An 18,662-nucleotide genomic window follows, 5' to 3' on the forward strand; every position below is an offset into this window, starting at 1 on the left:
AGATATTTCCGCAAAGTCTTACTAAAAACAGTTGTGAGAAATAAAACAGTATCCATGTGTTATGAAGTGAATTCACTAATCAATTTGAATATTGATGCTCGGTATGACTTACAGATAAACACTGATCAAAAACCTCAAAAGAAACATGTCTTTTGTAATTTCCATTCAAATTCTTTACGAAACAAGGATTTCCGAAGGAAGTTTCCTGATAGATTTCAGACAAGTGTTAGTGCGTTATCGATTGCAAACTAAAGATCAGTCCTTATAATTAAATCCTAGTTTTGGTTTTAGACTGACTAAAGATGCATGGTTATACTATCTCTATGGCTGCAATTAGTTTTCAACTTTTTAACTTTACCATTCAAACCCGGAGGGAACTGAGCAATAAAGCCTGTTAGTTGATATTTCAAAGTCAATATTGTTCAGATGTGTTAGTAAAGGATAAAAAACAACCCGTTTTGTATATAAATTTCATCAAAATGATTCATATTTACAATTACAGCTTAAAAAATATCTTGATTATATTACTCAATCCAACCATTTTCAATTCAATGCATTTAAATTTACCGCGTTACTCTTTAATGTTGATTTATCATGTGTGTTTAGGACTTTAGTCGCGATCTTAAAAGTAAACGTACACATAAGTTTCAAACCAGATATCTAGGGCAGAAGAAAGACACAGATCGCCCTTTACACTATAAAATGAATGTATACATCTTTTGTAAATTGAAGCCGCGTACCACTTTTGCACGATACAGTAGGTATCACATGACGTTTGCCGACCGACTGTGTATAATATACACAGCAGCACACTGACGTTCTGAATAATGACCGAATACTTATTTTCATGAATATTAAACCTGTGCAAAATATTTGTACAGTACAGAAAGAAAGCATTCTTCCTTGAGAAGTCTATATAATTTCCATAACATTTCATATTGGTTTTGTCCATTTTTATTTCGTCGAGTAACCTTAGCTTGTCTGGCTCCAAAGTGACCCTCTGGTGTCTCTGTCGCTGAGAATCATTAAATATACGAACAATGAGTACACAATGATTTTACCTAGCGCTTTTATACCGGAGTAACAACATTCACAAAAAGTTTTATAAATAGAACGATCGTCCTCCTACTAGACCTTTGGTCATGGTTATAACGAAAACAACTTACTGCACCGACTCCCCCAACGGCAATAGCAGGACAGGTTTATAAAGCGTCCTCAGGGACATTTACACACATAGAAACAAGAACTGATGTTATGGACAACATGGATTTTAGCTCCTTCCTCAACTTCAACACTGTAACAGTGGCCATTGCTGTGATACTGTTAATCCTGTTGGTCAGTCGGTCACTACAAAGGCCGGCCAATGTCCCTCCTGGTCCTACTGGGTACCCTTACGTAGGATGCATACATCTCTTGAGGAACAGAAACATACTGGAAGTATTCAGGGAACTCCGTGGGAAATATGGTGAAGTATTTGGCTTGAAGATAGGACCAAACTTTACCGTGGTCATCAATGGGGTTGAAGCACTGAAAGAGGCTTTTGTCAAACATGCAGATGACTTCTCTGACAGACCTGGAGGATTTTTGGCTGAAGTTGTGTTTAAAAACAAAGGTAGGATGAAAGTTGTTTTGTACATTATATACATAATATACACATATACATACGCTTGTCACGTTAAATTTATTTTACTGACGCGGTATATGGCTTGTTCACTCATGGTAAACTGTTCTGTGAGTCTGATGCACTTACTTACAAGTACCTTAATATGTCTATTCTTTTTATTTCTTTATTCGTCGTTCGTAGGAAGTCATAATGTTAGCTGTTACCGTCGGTGATAATCACTATGGGGCTAGCTGTATTAGTAACAAACATCAATATTATTCTTTTATTATTATTTGTTTATTGAGGATAAAACCTGTTTAGCAAAGCTTATATTTGACAGGGTTAGGAGAATTGAAAATGAAATAAATATCATATGGCAGTGTGCTTTAGTGTGCTTTATGGTGAAATATCGTGAATCTTTAATTTTACTGTTAAAACCATACACATGACACGCTAAATTATAATTGCTTGCATAGTTTTATTGGGAAAATCACAAAAAAACTCATAGGCCATGGTTGAAACGAGACTGGAGATCAGTTAATTATTTAATTTTATGGATGCTATTATTTGTTGGTCTTGCCACAGTCCACTAATTTACAGCCATAAGGAATTTGATTGTTCACCCAAAGTTGATATACAGTTGTATAATAATATTACTAATCAATCAATCAATTGATCATCTGATCTTTCTTTAATTTAAGGACATGTTCTGTAAGACATTGTGCAGCACTTTGTTCCTGCTAACGACTGGTAAATATATTTTACCCCAAGGCGTTCGGATTATAAAAGATGTAATTCATTTTTCTTTCATACTATTTAGACAACTGATAATTCTGTGATTTTCGAAACGCCACTACAATACTTCAGAGGAAATGAAATATTGGCCATTTGAATTTAAGTGACACCCACTAGGCCATCCAAGTATATTTACCTGTCAAAATAACCACAATAACATAATCATTGTACAACTCGTCAACTATCATACCAATTAACAAAAGCTAGTAACGATAGATAAATAAATCAAAACTCTAATTATTACTTGATTAAAATGCAGTCGCGTATTTGGTTAGTTTGTTTTCAAAATAAAATTTTAGACTTAAACCATTGCTCCAGACTTTACCTCTCCTGTTTTCTCAGCTATGTCGGAGTTCATTCGTCAATGAAAGTACCTAGTCACGAAACGTAAATTAGTTTTTAAATCTATCTATCTACACTGTATCTCGTAACATCTTGATAAATCTAAATTTACTTGACTATTTCCTTTTTTGTTATTTCAATACAGGTATTGGCTTCTCGTCGGGTGAGAACTGGAAACAAAACCGAACCTTTTCTCTATCAACTTTACGGAGCTTCGGATTCGGAAGAAGGTCGCTGGAATCCAGAATCCAAGAAGAAATTACTGCATACCTTGACGTTATCGAAAAACAAAACGGAAAACCGTACAACATGAAGGACATGACCGTTATGGCCGTATCAAATGTCATTTGCAGTATTACTTTTGGGAGTAGATTTGATTACAATGATGTCAAATTCAAGCAACTGACGTCGCTCTTCGCTGAGAACTTCCGATTAAGTTCGGTTGCTGGGGCCGCGCAAGCATTTCCGGTTGTTCGCCACCTTCCAGGAGATTTATTCAGCGTTAAAAGATTGGTTCAAAATTTCGAAGATATCAAGGAATTCATCAATGAACAAGTGATTGAACACCGCAACACGTTGGATAAAGACAACCAACGCGATTTCATTGATGTTTTCCTGTTACAGCAAACTAAAAATGGCGAAGAGAATCCGGTGTTTGATGGTAAAATAAAGTAGCTTAACACTTGATTGATATATCATTTAATAAAAAAAATTGTAAAGGCTTTTATACCATATACTTTTCATTGTTTTGTAATATCAACTTACTTATAAACTAATGGTCGTCAAATCAATAAACGCTGTTAATCTAAATTCTATCACTTGTCGAAACCTATATATGATATTTTTAATCCAATATGTCTTCATGAATCAAACATGTTTTCCCTTTACTTTGTGCAGATCTCAATTTAACAACAACCGTCATGAACCTATTTGTGGCTGGAACTGACACAACAGCTACCATGATCCGATGGGCCATACTTTATATCGTGCACTACAAATCCGTCCAGGATAAGCTCCGACAGGAGATATTGAAGGTGGTCGGAACATCCAGACTTCCATCACTCGCCGACAAACCCGACATGCCCTACTATGGGGCATTTATAACAGAAGTGTTTCGGATGGGTAATATAGTCCCCCTCGCGGTGCCTCATGGGGCGAAGAAGGACATCCACTTCCGGGGCATGGTCATTCCAAAAGGGTCATTCATAATCCCGAATCTTGACTCCGTTATGACAGATCCAGAAGTATTTGAAAATCCTGATGAGTTTCACCCCGAACGATTTCTTGGAGAGAATGGACAGCTAAATGGCAAAGAAAAGATTGTAATGCCTTTCTCGTTAGGTACAGTACAATATCTTACCGGTGTTTGATTTCCTTCAAACGTGGTTACTGTTAAAATGGTTCACGGGAAAATTTCATTTGTGACCTGTAATGCTAGGTTTACACTATGTTCCCGGCGGCCACGGCAGCCCCGTTTCAGGCCACCGTGGACAAAACGTGGTGACCGCAAGACAACGTGAGACAACGCAGAAGGACGTGATAGATAAACGTGAGCGATCGTGATTACCGTGGATGCCGTGCCAGATTTTTAAACTGTCAAAAAATTTGCCACGGCAGTCACGGTACAGATGGTGAACGCCACAGGACGTAATAAAACGGGATTGACGTTACAAAACGTAACAGTGCGTACGAGGCCGTAACAGAACTTCAAGACGGTCCGTGGTGAATGGGCAGCAAGCACGTTCCCCAGAATTTCACGGTGATTTCAAGTTTTGTGACGTTCTGTTGCGTTTTTTCCACGTTTGATCACGGTTGATGCAGATTGGCTGCACGTTTCGTGCCGTTTTGTCCAGGTTTGTCAAGGTTTTTACGGCATGCCAAGGTGGATGAAAAACGTTTTGATGCGTTCTTTCAAGGCATCTTACGGCTTGTTGCGGTTGAAAGTCCGGCGTGATACGGCTTGTTACGTCTTATTACGGTCTTACGTTGCAAGCAAAATATGATAAGGGTATCATTGCCTGGCCTGATACATATTTGATACTTCATTGAATTATTTGTATTAATAAATAGGAATAGTCATTATCAAACACATTTAAACCCTCGAATTATACCAAAGCTATTATTGCAAAAGGCAGATTAAATTAGTACAGAAAAAAATATTTGCGTAGAAACACTTGGCTATAATAATTATATATTTATACAAAATATGCTTTTAACAAATTTTGTAATTAAAACGTGTTTGAAATGACATTTTCGGCAATAAATATTGTTTCAGTTGCTCCAAAAAGCCCGGCATCAGACTTTCATCCTAGTAAGCCTTGGTGGACCGTGAAAAACGTATTGGAGTCCGATCAAAACGTGTAAAACGTAGCAGACCTCATCAGATCGTAACAGGCCTAGAGAGAACGTAGTGGTATCCTTGATAGACCGTGCTAAAGCCGTAGTGTTCCTTTAACCTCCGGGAACAGCACTTTCCCCTATATCCACGGTCCACCACGTAATCCGTAAAAGACCGTGGCAAAACTTCACAAGACCTAGCTCAACTTGAATACAGTTGCAAAAATAGCCAAAATTCCACGGCGCACCACGTTTCGGGCAAACGGGGCTACCGTGGTCGCCGGGAACATAGTGTAAACCTAGCATAACGGTTTAAACCTGATATTTACAATATACATATACATGACATGGAATGTAGATTCACAAGGCAGACGATAAGCAAGCTTTTACGTGGTGATCCACAAACCTATACTACAAAAATGTACTTCGCTGACGTTTGACGATATAACTAGATGTGCTATTAACATAGTATGTAATTATTACCTCAGCATAATCAGGTGTTTTGTTATACAGGTCGGCGAGCTTGTCTCGGAGAATCCCTGGCCAGGATGGAACTATATCTATTTCTGACGTCACTGCTCCAGAGGTTCGAGTTTCTGCCCGAGAGTCCAGACAAACTTCCGTCGTTTGACGCGACATTAGGACTTGCAAGAGCATCCAAGGACTACAGCTGTCGTATTGTTAAACTTTAAACAAAGGGAAATCAGTCATACACGTAATATGCTCTAAGATTTTGATGCATTCTTTTGAACACAACGGCAGAATGCTCATCAAAAGGGTAGGGAACGTACTCCTTATTATGATAATTTGTTTACTTTTTTTATTGTTTATTTTTTTTATCATTTAATCGTATTTTGTCTTTACCATATGTATGTGCCTCTTGATTTAGGGACAGTTTAGCTTTTGAAAATGTCACAATCTATCCCTAAACAGTGGATACTCATTTACAAAATGCTCTTATATTTTCTACATAAATTTCGGTAACTTATAAATATGCATTATAAAAAACGTCTAATTTTAACTCGTTTAAGGTTCTTCACGCCAAATAAATTTGGATCGACAATCATGTTTTAATATAGTTGAAAATGATGGCGACAGTAACTAGTAAATAATCTCGATTGGCTTGATTAAGTACACGTTGGTGTATGTAAGTTGTTGTATTTATATAATGTAGATTAGGAACCATTTAAAGAGACAACAATGTTTTATGTTAATTCACTGACGATAACTAGCATAAATGAAGTGTAGTTGAGGATGTTTCATGTATTAAAAATGGATGAACTACGCTATTCTTCACGGAAACGTTGTACTGTACACTCACTATCTTATAAGTTTAAAAAACTATAAAATTATCAATTTGCTATTAATAATGCTTTGTTCTTCATATTATCAATGTGAATACAATGACAAAATACATTATAATGTACGTATTTTTAATATGGCATGAGTATGGTGGAATGAACATATTAGGTATGCAAGATATATGTGTAGCGAAGTTTTTTTTTTTTTTTTTTTTTTTTTTTTTTTTTTTGGTTTTACAAAACTTACAATTTACAATGTCTGATTATTACCTTATCAAGAGTAATAAATGAAAAAGAATATTGTGTTACTAATATTCAATAATAAACTGGTTTTACTATCTCAGTCCCGGTGTTGTTTTTATAACTACATGTATTTATTTTCCGATTCACTCTGCCTTTGTCGCGTTACCAAAGTCTATACTCTGATTGTCAATCTATTTATATACAAAACAGTGACATTGACTTGACTTCCTCAATAGATGGGATAATGTTTCACAACAATATGTATGTATTTTTTTCATATATAAGAAATATCAAATAAGGTCAGTATTGCGATCTAAAAGAAGAAAAGAGCAAGCCGTATTGACATAAAATTCGAATTAGTCTCGACACAAGCTCTCAAGAATTACCAAAGTAATCGATAGGCAGGACATTGCTAAAATATATCTTTTCTGAAGAGTTTCTCTACAAAGTCATGTAGAAAGCACAATGTTTACTTTCATAAATTTCATTTTAAGAAGTCATGTGATTTGTAAAAATCTCTGTAGGAAATTGTATCATCACTCAACCAAACCTGTAACTTATTAATTTCATGTCTTCTGAGACGAGAGAAGTTTATAGTTGTTCAGGAATAAACGATTGTATTTAATTAAGATGTTATAATGTTTTCTTATCTTCCTTAAAGAGACCACAGAACCAAATGATTTCGCTATATACGATATATTAACGTTTGCCACTGTCCAGGTTAAATGGAGTTTTCAAGTCAGGTCACCTGTCACTAATTTTGAAGAATGGCATCTGGCCATGGCATACCTGTGAATAAAAAAGAAATAAAGATCTACCATCTTGCTAAACTTTTATGTGGGGGGTTCCATCTTATGTTGAATTCCGCACCAAAAATTGACCAAAAATATTCATGAAATTCCAATATTGATTACCTCCCCCTGTCAGACACACACTTGACAGAATTTTAAAATTTCTTTACATATTTTACATCTACATGTATTGCCCAACCCACACAAATTAAACATTTGAAAACTGATGCGCCTGAATACCCAATCAGCAGGCTCCGAAACATTCACCTCTCTATGAAATCTGTGCCCAAAAGGGGGATTTCCAGGAATCTATTTTTTGGTTTGATTCTGCGGTCCCCTAAAGATGCACCATCGCCAACAGAGCATAAATGATATTCATCATTTGAACAATAATTGGTGTTTTATCATGTGAATATATATCTAATTTAACACAAAAAATAATATGAAATAATTCATTTCGCCTTTCGTGCATTGGCCATCAGTACTTTAATCCATATAGTGTATAATGCGGGATATATATTTTCGGGATGCAATTAATTATTTCTTATATTTCTAAATTAAAGTAAAATTAGAAGCTCAATCATTTCAGTGGTGGTAACAGTGTAAAGTAAGTAACTTTCGTAACTGAAGGGGGGGAAAAATACTAAATCGTCTGCTTCTGATTTTGATAGTGAAAAAATACCATTTGTCAGCGGTGAAGCATTTATAAGTTATCAGTTTGAAATGAATGTTATTATGTTGTCTAACTATTCTGACTTACGTACAGAAAACATGGCTTATCACCCCCTCTTAAAAAAGACCTATTTCTCGCTGGTACCAAAATGGTTAATTTGAACACAATTTAGCTACATTTAGTCACTTTAATATGATATAATGGTAGTATCTGGTACATAAGGTTTCAAAATGGTAGGAATTCGTCAGTAATCCTGCTATGTAAATTATATTTCTAAACTACACTATAATCTTTCTGGATCGTGTCTTATCATCTATTGATATTTTTATTGTTTGGTCATGCTTGCTGTGGCAGAAGATCAAATGGGGTTTTTGGAGGTGAACATACCACAGGAGACTTGGTATATGAAAAGTTAATTTTTCTTGGTTTATTTCATTAGTGCGGAGTGGATCGAAGGGAAGTAACTCTAATAGACAAAACACTAAGCGAAAAAACATCCTTTCTTTGGACATAATTTATATATATTGGCAATGAAAATGTTTATTTTATATCTCATGAAGTTGCTTCGCTAAGATTCGTACAAATTAATACTACTATAGTAACTTGTACTTGATAAAATTACGTATGGAATTAGCACACACATTAACGACAACCCGCACTCAAATTGGTGAGTGAAAAACATAATAATTAATTTCAAAAAAATTAGATGCAATTGTTCTGTACATGTATATAGGATGGATGCAGGTTTTATTTGAGTTTTAGTGCTACTGTATAAACATTGTGTTTGCTCTGAAGAGAAATCAAAGCAATAAATAAATGTTCTACCTAGACACATAGATTTATCTTAAAATATGAAACGTATATGTATACATGGGGTATACATGATTTTAATCCCATTAATTGTCCGCTTTTCGAAAACCACACTTTGGTAGCTGATTTTACAATATTATTCAGTTTGTTTTCAATCTGTGTTGAAACTGCATTAAAAAGAAAGCAATACGATTGATTTAGAGTATTGTTTTAAAAAAAAAAAAAAAAAAAAAAAAAAGACCAAATATATTCAATATAACATGCAAATAGCAATATATTTTACTTTCTCAGTAGAGCCCTCACACCGTTTTAATATTTCATTATTTCATTTGTAGACAAACTTACGTCTACAGTACTTTATCTTCATTAAAACTCATCCATCAACATCTATTCAATTTTGTGATTAATGAAATAAATAATATTACAGTTAATTTACTTAATATAATTAATGTTCAGTATTTTACATTTTATTTTTTTAATAATTCATTTTTGCTTGTTACGAGCATTTTCATTGGCTTAAAAATTTACTTTATCAGCCCATAAAGGAAAAAATGGCGTCGCCGTTTGTAACGTCGCTTCTGATTGGCTGAGATGACGGCGTAATAATTTCATAGACAAAAGAGTCCCAAAATGAATTTTAAATGTGCAAAGAGATTATCTTTAGTAAATTGAACTATAAGGATTAATTTGAATAGATTTTTTATGTTATGGAGATATAACACAAAAATCTGAGTGTACTCTCATCATAAACCGCTTCGCGGTTTATTTAGAGTACACTCAGATTTTTGTGTTATATCTCCATAACATAAAAAATCTATTCAAGTTAATCCTTAAATAAGAAGAGAATACCAGGGAAGACAACCCGTTTGTGAAAGATTCAGTGTAATTATTACATCTGCAAAAACTAAAACGAATTATCCAGTTCTATCGCCTTTTGTTTGACTTTCTAATAGTTAGATACATTGTAATATCAATATATCTCTTGAATGATATATAAACCCGCTTAATAAGTCCTTTTTATTTAATTTCTCTAGAAATATTCTCTTTCTAGAAAACTTTATAAATTTGTACTATTCAGAATAACATTTCTCTAATAACATTCAATTCTTCATTTTAATATTTCACTCAAGACTTAGTTAGGCATTTTGAATGAAGTTTCCGAAGAGTTCTTTATTTTCGTTATTTGAACATCATGTATTTGTTCTATTCAGAAAGATAATCATATGAAATACATACAACGAAAACATAAAAAGGTCATTTCTGGATTTTGACACGGACATAAAATGAAAATAGAAAAACACTATTTCTTTTGTCTGTGCTAATGAACGGAGACACAGCCACGTGGGCATATCTTCTCGTGTCGTGTCCACATAAAATAATAATGACATTGCAACAGGTCCACGCGGGAATCACGTTTTACGGTTCCTTGGCCTTTTAGCACATTTCCCTTTCCATCCAAGCCTCTGTCTGCCCATAGGGATTCGTGCTCTCATCAAATGTTTTCTTTAATGTTCGTCCTATAATGCATTCGAAAACACATATCAAATTTTACTTTAAATGTGTGATATTTATTTTCTTTCTATTGCACGATCAAAAGAAGGTAAAGATTTATTTTTCTTTTATTGTATTGTAAATTCTGCGTCTTGATATCGATTTTCTGATAATTGGATATTATGGAGAAACAGGCAGTTGTAATGCACTCAGATATTTTCATCTTTTTATTTTCAAATAAAAAGTAGCATTGCACTTAACCTTTCAAGTTGATGATGTCTCGTGGAACAATGTGGTAATTGTTTTGTTTTTCTATATTGCTTCTGATTGTGTCACTATTTTATTATCTGATAATGTTCAGCAGCTTAAAAGCAATACATTTTGTATAAAATAACAGTATCAATAAGCGACTCAATAAGATATAGCCCTGCGTTATATGCACGATTTATCTTAATTTTAGATTTGCTATAAATTCAAACTCTTGTCTATCAACAATACTGTAAGTTAGTTAATTTTCGCGTTGACAAATATTTTTATAATTTTTTTTCGCAGCATTTTTTTTGGGATATAGATAAAAGATAATTCTGCTGTTAAGTCTGCGTATATCATAGAATCGCATCCCTTGCATGAAGTTATCAATTGTGAGTTTTTTTTTAATAGAAACTTACGTCGTTCTCCTTAAAATAATATGATGTAACGCTCGTAAATAAAAATAAAGTCACGTTTAATTCTTATCCGCATTGGCGTTTAGGTGGCGGATGACAATGTCATAATATTTATTGTCATTTTTTGGCGGATATTCCGCTCACCTTTGCATATTTACTTTTATGTAATTTTTTTTTATATCTGATGTAAGATAGTTAAATGATAATTTGGATGTTTATGTTTTTAAAAGAAAATTTTAATAAATGCGGCCACTTTAATAAAGAAGTGAGCCAATGATCGCCACTCAATTCACTGTTTGTTGTTCTATGGTATACCAATCCGAGTATTTTATATGCAAACAGAGCTTCACAGCATGGAGAGTTTTTACGATTGCAACCAGTTTAAACGTAACATATATGTATATGATCGAGTGAGGTCGACTAAAATTATAATATTTGTCATGTTTTATACAGACATTTTGTAAGAGGGATGGCACATGATGATTGGAAAAGCAATTTCTGTAATTTTGCAGGATGGCAAACAATTCTTACCCGAATTGGCAGATAACTCTCTAATATACAATGGCGCAATACGTCTTCTTAAACATATTCGTGACAGTTTCATTTCTCAATTTGTAAAATTACTTAAGTACTAATCCCACGCGGATGAAGTTGATTAACAGTAGATTGTTTAGATGTAACTAACACATATAAAATATACAATATTTGTAGAAAGGAAACAAAGAAAAATTTACTTAAAGATGCTCCGCCGCCGACAGGGCATAAATAATGTCATTCATTTGAACAATAACTGAATTTTAATCGTATATATAAATATAAGTTAAATTCACACAAAATTCAGATATAATAATTTCTTTGCTATTTTTACGTATACAATAAGTACTTCATACGATATAGGCCATATTGCCATGGAGGTTTTAATTTTGAGGCTGTGGTATATTAGGAGTGGGTTTCCGTTTAGATGTGAATGTAAGTCATCAAATGATCACGATATCTCATTAAAAATTTCTAAATAGCTCCGATAAATGTCCAATTGTTTCGTTACGTTTTGCATTACACTTTTGACATTTTCTTGAACACTTCCTTTTGTCGCATATAGAAGCTTCACAATGAACATTAAAGATTCAACAAGAAATATAATCACCGTGTTCATGCTTCAAAACGTACTCTAACATTTACAGCAACCTGTGCTTTTATTTTGCCGCAGGGGAAGTGTTGAGTGGTTATATAAAACGACCTTCGCTATTATACTCAATGGTGATATAAATAATATAATGTATATAGTTGTTTTATTATTTAGAACTTTGTCGATTGGACCGTTGACCTGATACCAACGAACGTGTTCGTAATGCAGTGTCAATTGTGACAACCATTCTCAGAAGTGGTGGGATTGATCTTTACCGCAGGATGTCTTTGTGGATAGAAATTTGTTCAAAAACGATTGCATTTTGAAGGTGGGAAAAAAATCCTCAAAAATCAGAAAACTCTTTGACGTCTCTTCGATGACTTTCTAGAAGTAGGACCTGTGAGAAATGTCAATAAGCCTCATTTTAATTTTCGAACTGATATCATGACACTCAGAACAGCATTTACAGAAACACATTTACAAATCGCAAACACAACAACAGAATCAATCGATAACTGTCGTTGAAAATGCCAGTTCACATCCAGTCATCACTATTAGAAGCTGAGGTAAAATATTGGTCACAAAACTAATCGGTGATAGATTATTCTGCCACAACAATCGTCGATATTGATATAGCACGATATATAAATGCCCAACATATTTCAATAGTGCAGAAATGTGTAATTAGAAATGTTTGAAACAGGGAATCTTACATGAGTGGCTATGTGATATGAAATTTATCAAACGATTTTATTTCAAGAACCTTTAGGCTCTGAGGTGAAGGTTCCATCTACTGAAACAATCATGTGACGTCACATAGAGATTATGACATCAAATCTATATGTGACGTCATAATAGTGTTATTGCATATTTGCCTTACAATATTTAAGACATGGCGATGTGTCATGGCTGGACTGGCCAGTTATGTGATACATGATGATATTCAGAGAGATATTGTTTATAACCAAATTGTTTATAACCAAATGTTAGAGATGCTTGTAACTATTCTTGATCAGGTCGATCACCGGTGATTAATTGGTAGAGCACTCCGGTTAGTGTTGGGAGGGTCCTGGTTTCGAATCTGTCCATACATTTCCCCGCTCCTATTAAATCTAATGTCGTGACCAAAATATGGACCATTGTAGAACAAATATCTGTCAAGTGGCCGAACCAGTATTTGAACCCGAATCTCCGGTGCAAAAATGTACGTCTCCAACAACTGAGCTAAAGAAGCATGCTCCATTAAATGAATGCCAGTAGTACAAACTACACCAATCCGCTCCTTTAACATGCTGAATGCTTCGGTATAAGGAATTAAAATTTGTAAAGTGATGCACTCTGCAGTAGCGGATTGGATGTTGCCATTTGTATAGAAACTAAAAAAGCTAAACGTTGGAGCGTAAACCATATAATGTTAAAGTTATATGTGCCGTAATTGTCATGCCCATGGATCAAGAAGAGCTTTTGATATTTCATTCATTATCCCCAATTAACAACATTTTGAAAATTACAATGCTTACAATGCATAGGTTTTAATTTTATAAGCACACATATGAACTGAAAATGATTTTAAGTAAAAAAAATCGACATATATACATAAATACACCACATTAAAATGAAAACATACGGTCAGACAAGGAAGCTAAGTTGAGTAATACAATTCCGATTCACATTTTTACACTATTATTAGCTATTATTTAGTGATTTCTTCAGATATGTTTCCATCTAAACACACATAAGGTATAAAAACCAAGAATGTTACAGTGCATTAATTTTGTGTTGTAACTAATGTTCATAAGGCATCAAACATGTTTGTTTGTTAATTTCAATGATTTTCATAGCTTAATTCATCATCCTTAATGGTTTTCAATATCTAACTAGGACAAAAATAACATTTCAAAATTTTCGTTCAGTTACGGCACATATCACTTTAACATATCACTTTAACATATCACTACCCTGACCGACACCATATAACTCAGACTTGATATATAGAGAGATAAGCGATGGCCAGATCTTGGTGGAATCACATCAGGATTGATCATGGACTCAATCATACAGTTTCATGAGATTTTTGGAAATCAAATAAAGCTAAAGGGAGATATGATTGGTGATTTGTCATGTTTTGTGTCAATGTAGACATTCTATACGGAAAACAAAGAGTGCCGTAGAACCACGTGTCAGGGGTTAGTGTAGAAGGCACAGTAAATGATAAAATATACCAATGATGACAAAAGAATAATACTTGATACAAAAACATATTATACGCAAAACAATCCATCAAGATTGGTTACTCAAAATCATAATTAACAAAGAAAGTTTTTTTTAATTTTGTGGTGACGTTTTGTACAACATTACTTATCAAAATGTTGGGTTGCATTGGTCTGATATATATATATATAGTTTTGACATTAGCGATATAAGCGCCAATGGGACTATGCCCGATACCGTTTTTTTGGGACTATCTCCATTGGGGATGGAACGTAAGGTTTTTTGACATTCCCGCTAAAATGACGTTCGCGGGAGATATCATATTTTAACATATTTCCATCACCAATAGAAACGACAGTCCCGCACAAACGTTTTCAGGTATCACTTTGTACGTAAATTAGTAAAAAAAAATCATACCATTATGAAAATGAAATTCCAAGAATGGCGCGGAAACCCGGCGTTCTCGTAACGTCACAATAGACACGTTGACGTTGCATATTAATTTGGACGAATACATTCCCTTAAAATCAGTTGAATTGTACGTACAACTGTGCTTAATGTGATCAAATAATCTAAAAAAAGAAATTCGTGGATGGATACAGCTTCCAAAAATGCATTTGTGTTCCTATAAAAGAATGTTGAAATCAATATTTAAGGAAAAGATGAAAATGTGTTTCAAGAAGGATTTTGGAAAGACAGCGCAACGTGTTTTAGAGGTCTAGAACAACAACACTTCTCTTCAAATGTTCAGTACTGACGCCGAAGAGGGCTACAGGTCAGATGACTTAATGACGACAAAGTAATAGACACATCCTTTGTTTAAATTGTCAAAAATGTCTAATCAATGAAGAAGTTCAAGGATCGACGCCGTGTGAAATACTTCCGAAAATGCCATCATACTCTCAAATCCTTGTTGACGGCAGCATATAGTATTACCGCTATCAGGATGTCAAGCTGTAAATGTGGATTTCAACTGCCCCATATCATGACGAATTTTCGCCACTTTCCACAAATGACATTGCATGTGCACTGTTATTTGCGTCCGACCCTTTGATATTTGACGCGCAAAACGCCCAGCTGCATTCCAGCAGTCAATCAACAAAAAATCACTGAATTCGCCTGATGCTTCAATACATTTGGTCATGTGTCGTAATGTCTCATGTGATAACCGCCTTCATTTATCGTAGATTGCAACATCACTTTTTTAAATTTCTGCTTGAATAAAATGTAGACAAGAAAGTACATACACATCAATCAGGAACGCACTGCAATAAGAATGCAATCTATTTTTCTCATTGATATTATAGGTAGCTTTAAAGAAGCTACACCGCCACCAGATCAGAAACGATACCCATCATTTAAACAATTACGGATGCTTCATCGTGTGTCTGTGTCTAATTAGCACAAACATACATAATTTATAAAATCATATATTTTGCTTTTGGTTCATGCGCAATCAATACTTCATTCAATATACATGTATGGCATAGTGACATGATTTTTTCGGGACGAAATAAATTATGTTAAATATTTTTCAATACAGTGAAATAAGGAGCTCAAACTTTTCAATGGTGGTAATGATGTAAAGGAAGTAACTGTTGTAATTGTAGACAACTTCTAGTACCTCTGCTCCTGTGTTTGATAGAAAATTGAGAAAAAATTACATTCGTTAGCAGCAAAGCGTAGAGCATCTTTTTGAACGCAAGTCAAACTCTTAAATGATAACATTGTCTAGTGAAATGAATTTCGTAATCGGCAAACGTTTGTACGATATAATCTCATAATCTTACCTGTCTACCTTCAAAAATAATTTGTAATGTTCATATTTGGTTTTTAGATTCCATTTGTATTCACTTAATTCACTCGATTTTCAGATATATATTCTTTTACAATCTCTCCTTTGGTTCATTGTCAGTAAATATTCTAATGAAGCAGATGTTTGAAAAAAAAGTTTCCCTTGTGGATCTTAAATAAATTGATGACTTTCATGTAGTTCACAAAATGAATAATATCTTCCTCAGTTTTGGTACCATTTAATCTAATTATAATGTTAAAAGCAGTATTTCACATGTTCAGATATTACAAAATTGTTGGTTTGTTGATTTGGCAACATCTAATTAAGATCATTATAAGAACGACTTCCATTGTTTCCGATGTGTTCTTCGTAGTAATTGATTTGGGAGGACCAGAAATACAGAATGTCGTGTGAAATAGGCTCCGAGTTCTGTCCTCTGGTCGAAACAAGCCATAGTATATATAAGTGATTATTTTTACATCTTCTTAGCGCTCAGCATAACGATACTGAGATGACTGATTTGTTTGTTGTCAGTACAATGTGGTGGATGCTTCAGTGAGATAACTCTAAAAAAAAAAAAAAAAAAAAAAACAGGAGTTCTTTTATTATATGAAGAAACAACAGGAGTGTACCGCAACCTCCAAAAACAGAAATCCACACATCGCTTCGCATTGCATATATGTCCTAAAATGATGACACTTACTCCAATCTTAATAAAATTTTGTACAGATATGCATTATGGTAGGACAAACAACATATCATATGTTGTCGTTAGGTTTTTGTAATATTTTTAATGCTATGATGTGTTGTCGGTAATACTGAACATACACACTAACGATATAAACCTGACCAGTCGCCGATCTCGTAACATTAAAACAGGTATAAAGTCTTCATTTTTATTCCAATTTTAATGAAATTTTGTACATAGATGCATTATAGTATGACAAAAAACATATCTTCTGTTGTCGTTAGGTTTTCATAACATTTTCGATGTTACAGTGTGTTGTCGGTATACCGTCACGGCAAACATCTTGTCACTCGATCTATCGTTGACCAGCGGCCGATTTCAGAATATTCAAATCGCTCTAATTCCTTCATTTTTGCTCCAATCTTCATAAAACTTGGTAGAAATATTCATTTTAATGTACCGAATAACATATCCTGTGTTGTCACTAAATTTTCCTTGTATTTAACGTGTTGTCGTTTGTTGTCGTTTCTTGTCGTTTGTTGTCGTTTGTTGTCGTTTCTTGTCGTTTGTTGTCGTTATTAAGTGTGACCCGTTTATAAGGCGTTAATCTTAGAAACCAAACCACTTCGCCTGGTGACTTAAAAGGAAAAAAACCCTTTTAATAACATACTAAATTATAATGATATTAATAATTGAATAAATGTTGCTTGTAAATATTTATTGATTGTTGCTGTTTTTCACTATTTATTTATGGGTGTTGTTTTTAACTACTTATTTATATGTGGGTTTTTTTTTCTAATTATTTTTTGAAAAGTGTTGTTTTAGCTATTTATTTCTATGTGTTGTTTTCTAATTATACTTGAAAAGTGTTGTTTAAACTATTTATTGATCACAATACAAGTTCACAACGTGGTCAATCGGATATATTTAGTAAAGTAAGACGATTGATAGTCCCAGTCTTTATCTATATATCATCGCCTATAATGATGTGCTGTTATTTGTTTTATTACCAATTTGGACAACATTGTCGGGAAGTATCCTAGACGGTTTCCCCGGAGTGATTGCTAAATGCACTCACAAAAACAGACAGACAGCAAACAGTAGAAAATCTTTCAGGATTTTGTTCTGTCGTTGGTGTTATTGTCACAAAGTAAAATGCTTTTAAAAATTTTACTGTCTATAATATGGTTTTTAATGTGTAACCACGATTTCAAAAAGAGTAGAATAAATACAGTAGCCAATTTCCTCACAAAGGAAGCTGTCTTTGGTAAAACCGGATTGATTTTATGATTTCCTTTATATAAATCTTAGAGCTAATGCGTCTTTATACAAATAATTTTTCCTGCTAGTAATCTGTTGTATCAGACTGAAGGTATACCTGTTTTAGGATATTACTGATGGTATCAACAATAGTGAAGGAGCTTTATTTCCGATATTTTTTCACATTCCTGTTGAAAGTTTTCCTAAATGCGATGATTGTCTGCAATAGAAGAGTGTATGCGCATTTTGTGAAACGTTCTAGCGTCTATGTGGTGGCAACAGAAGTGGAATCATATAGGAAAACAATTGTTATTGACTTTGCTTTGTTAATTAGATAAAGAAGTTATCAACATGAATAACAAGGGTCATTTCAGGGCGGTTTCCATTCTGTGCAATTTGCTGCATTGATTGAATATGGTATGAGTGCACAAACTTTCATGAAGGTGTGAAATAGCAACAATAAATCTATTCAGTCATGCATCACGGTGTCCAAGTCCATGATAGTTTTTAACCAGAGCTGGCTAACAAAAT

The 18,662-nt window shown here is 34.0% G+C and overlaps 1 protein-coding gene across 2 annotated transcripts; it reads left to right on the plus strand.

Annotated features, from left to right (window-relative positions):
• Nucleotides 1–871: 871 nt before the first annotated feature.
• Nucleotides 872–5,853, plus strand: LOC138327739 (cytochrome P450 2J6-like). 2 transcript variants are annotated; one of them, XM_069274079.1, is made up of 5 exons: nt 1,406–1,612; nt 2,305–2,353; nt 2,886–3,401; nt 3,638–4,081; nt 5,591–5,853. In XM_069274079.1, exons 1-5 carry the CDS (start codon nt 1,550–1,552, stop codon nt 5,767–5,769), a joined length of 1,251 nt encoding a protein of 416 aa, XP_069130180.1. In that variant the 5' UTR covers nt 1,406–1,549; the 3' UTR covers nt 5,770–5,853. The 2 variants fall into 2 exon arrangements, with proteins under 2 accessions (XP_069130179.1, XP_069130180.1); XM_069274078.1 differs by lacking the exon at nt 2,305–2,353 and having other exon boundaries at nt 872–1,612.
• Nucleotides 5,854–18,662: the final 12,809 nt, after the last annotated feature.

This window comes from Argopecten irradians, chromosome 7 (genome assembly GCF_041381155.1).
Source record: "Argopecten irradians isolate NY chromosome 7, Ai_NY, whole genome shotgun sequence".
Taxonomy (NCBI): domain Eukaryota; kingdom Metazoa; phylum Mollusca; class Bivalvia; order Pectinida; family Pectinidae; genus Argopecten; species Argopecten irradians.

Bases quoted from the DNA above. Each gene is read 5' to 3' on its own strand.
- LOC138327739 (XM_069274078.1), top strand. From the start codon at position 1,255: ATGGACAACATGGATTTTAGCTCCTTCCTCAACTTCAACACTGTAACA. The intron at 1,613-2,885 runs GTAGGATGAAAG...ATTTCAATACAG, and splicing joins AGTTGTGTTTAAAAACAAAG to GTATTGGCTTCTCGTCGGGT. The intron at 4,082-5,590 runs GTACAGTACAAT...TTTGTTATACAG, and splicing joins TGTAATGCCTTTCTCGTTAG to GTCGGCGAGCTTGTCTCGGA.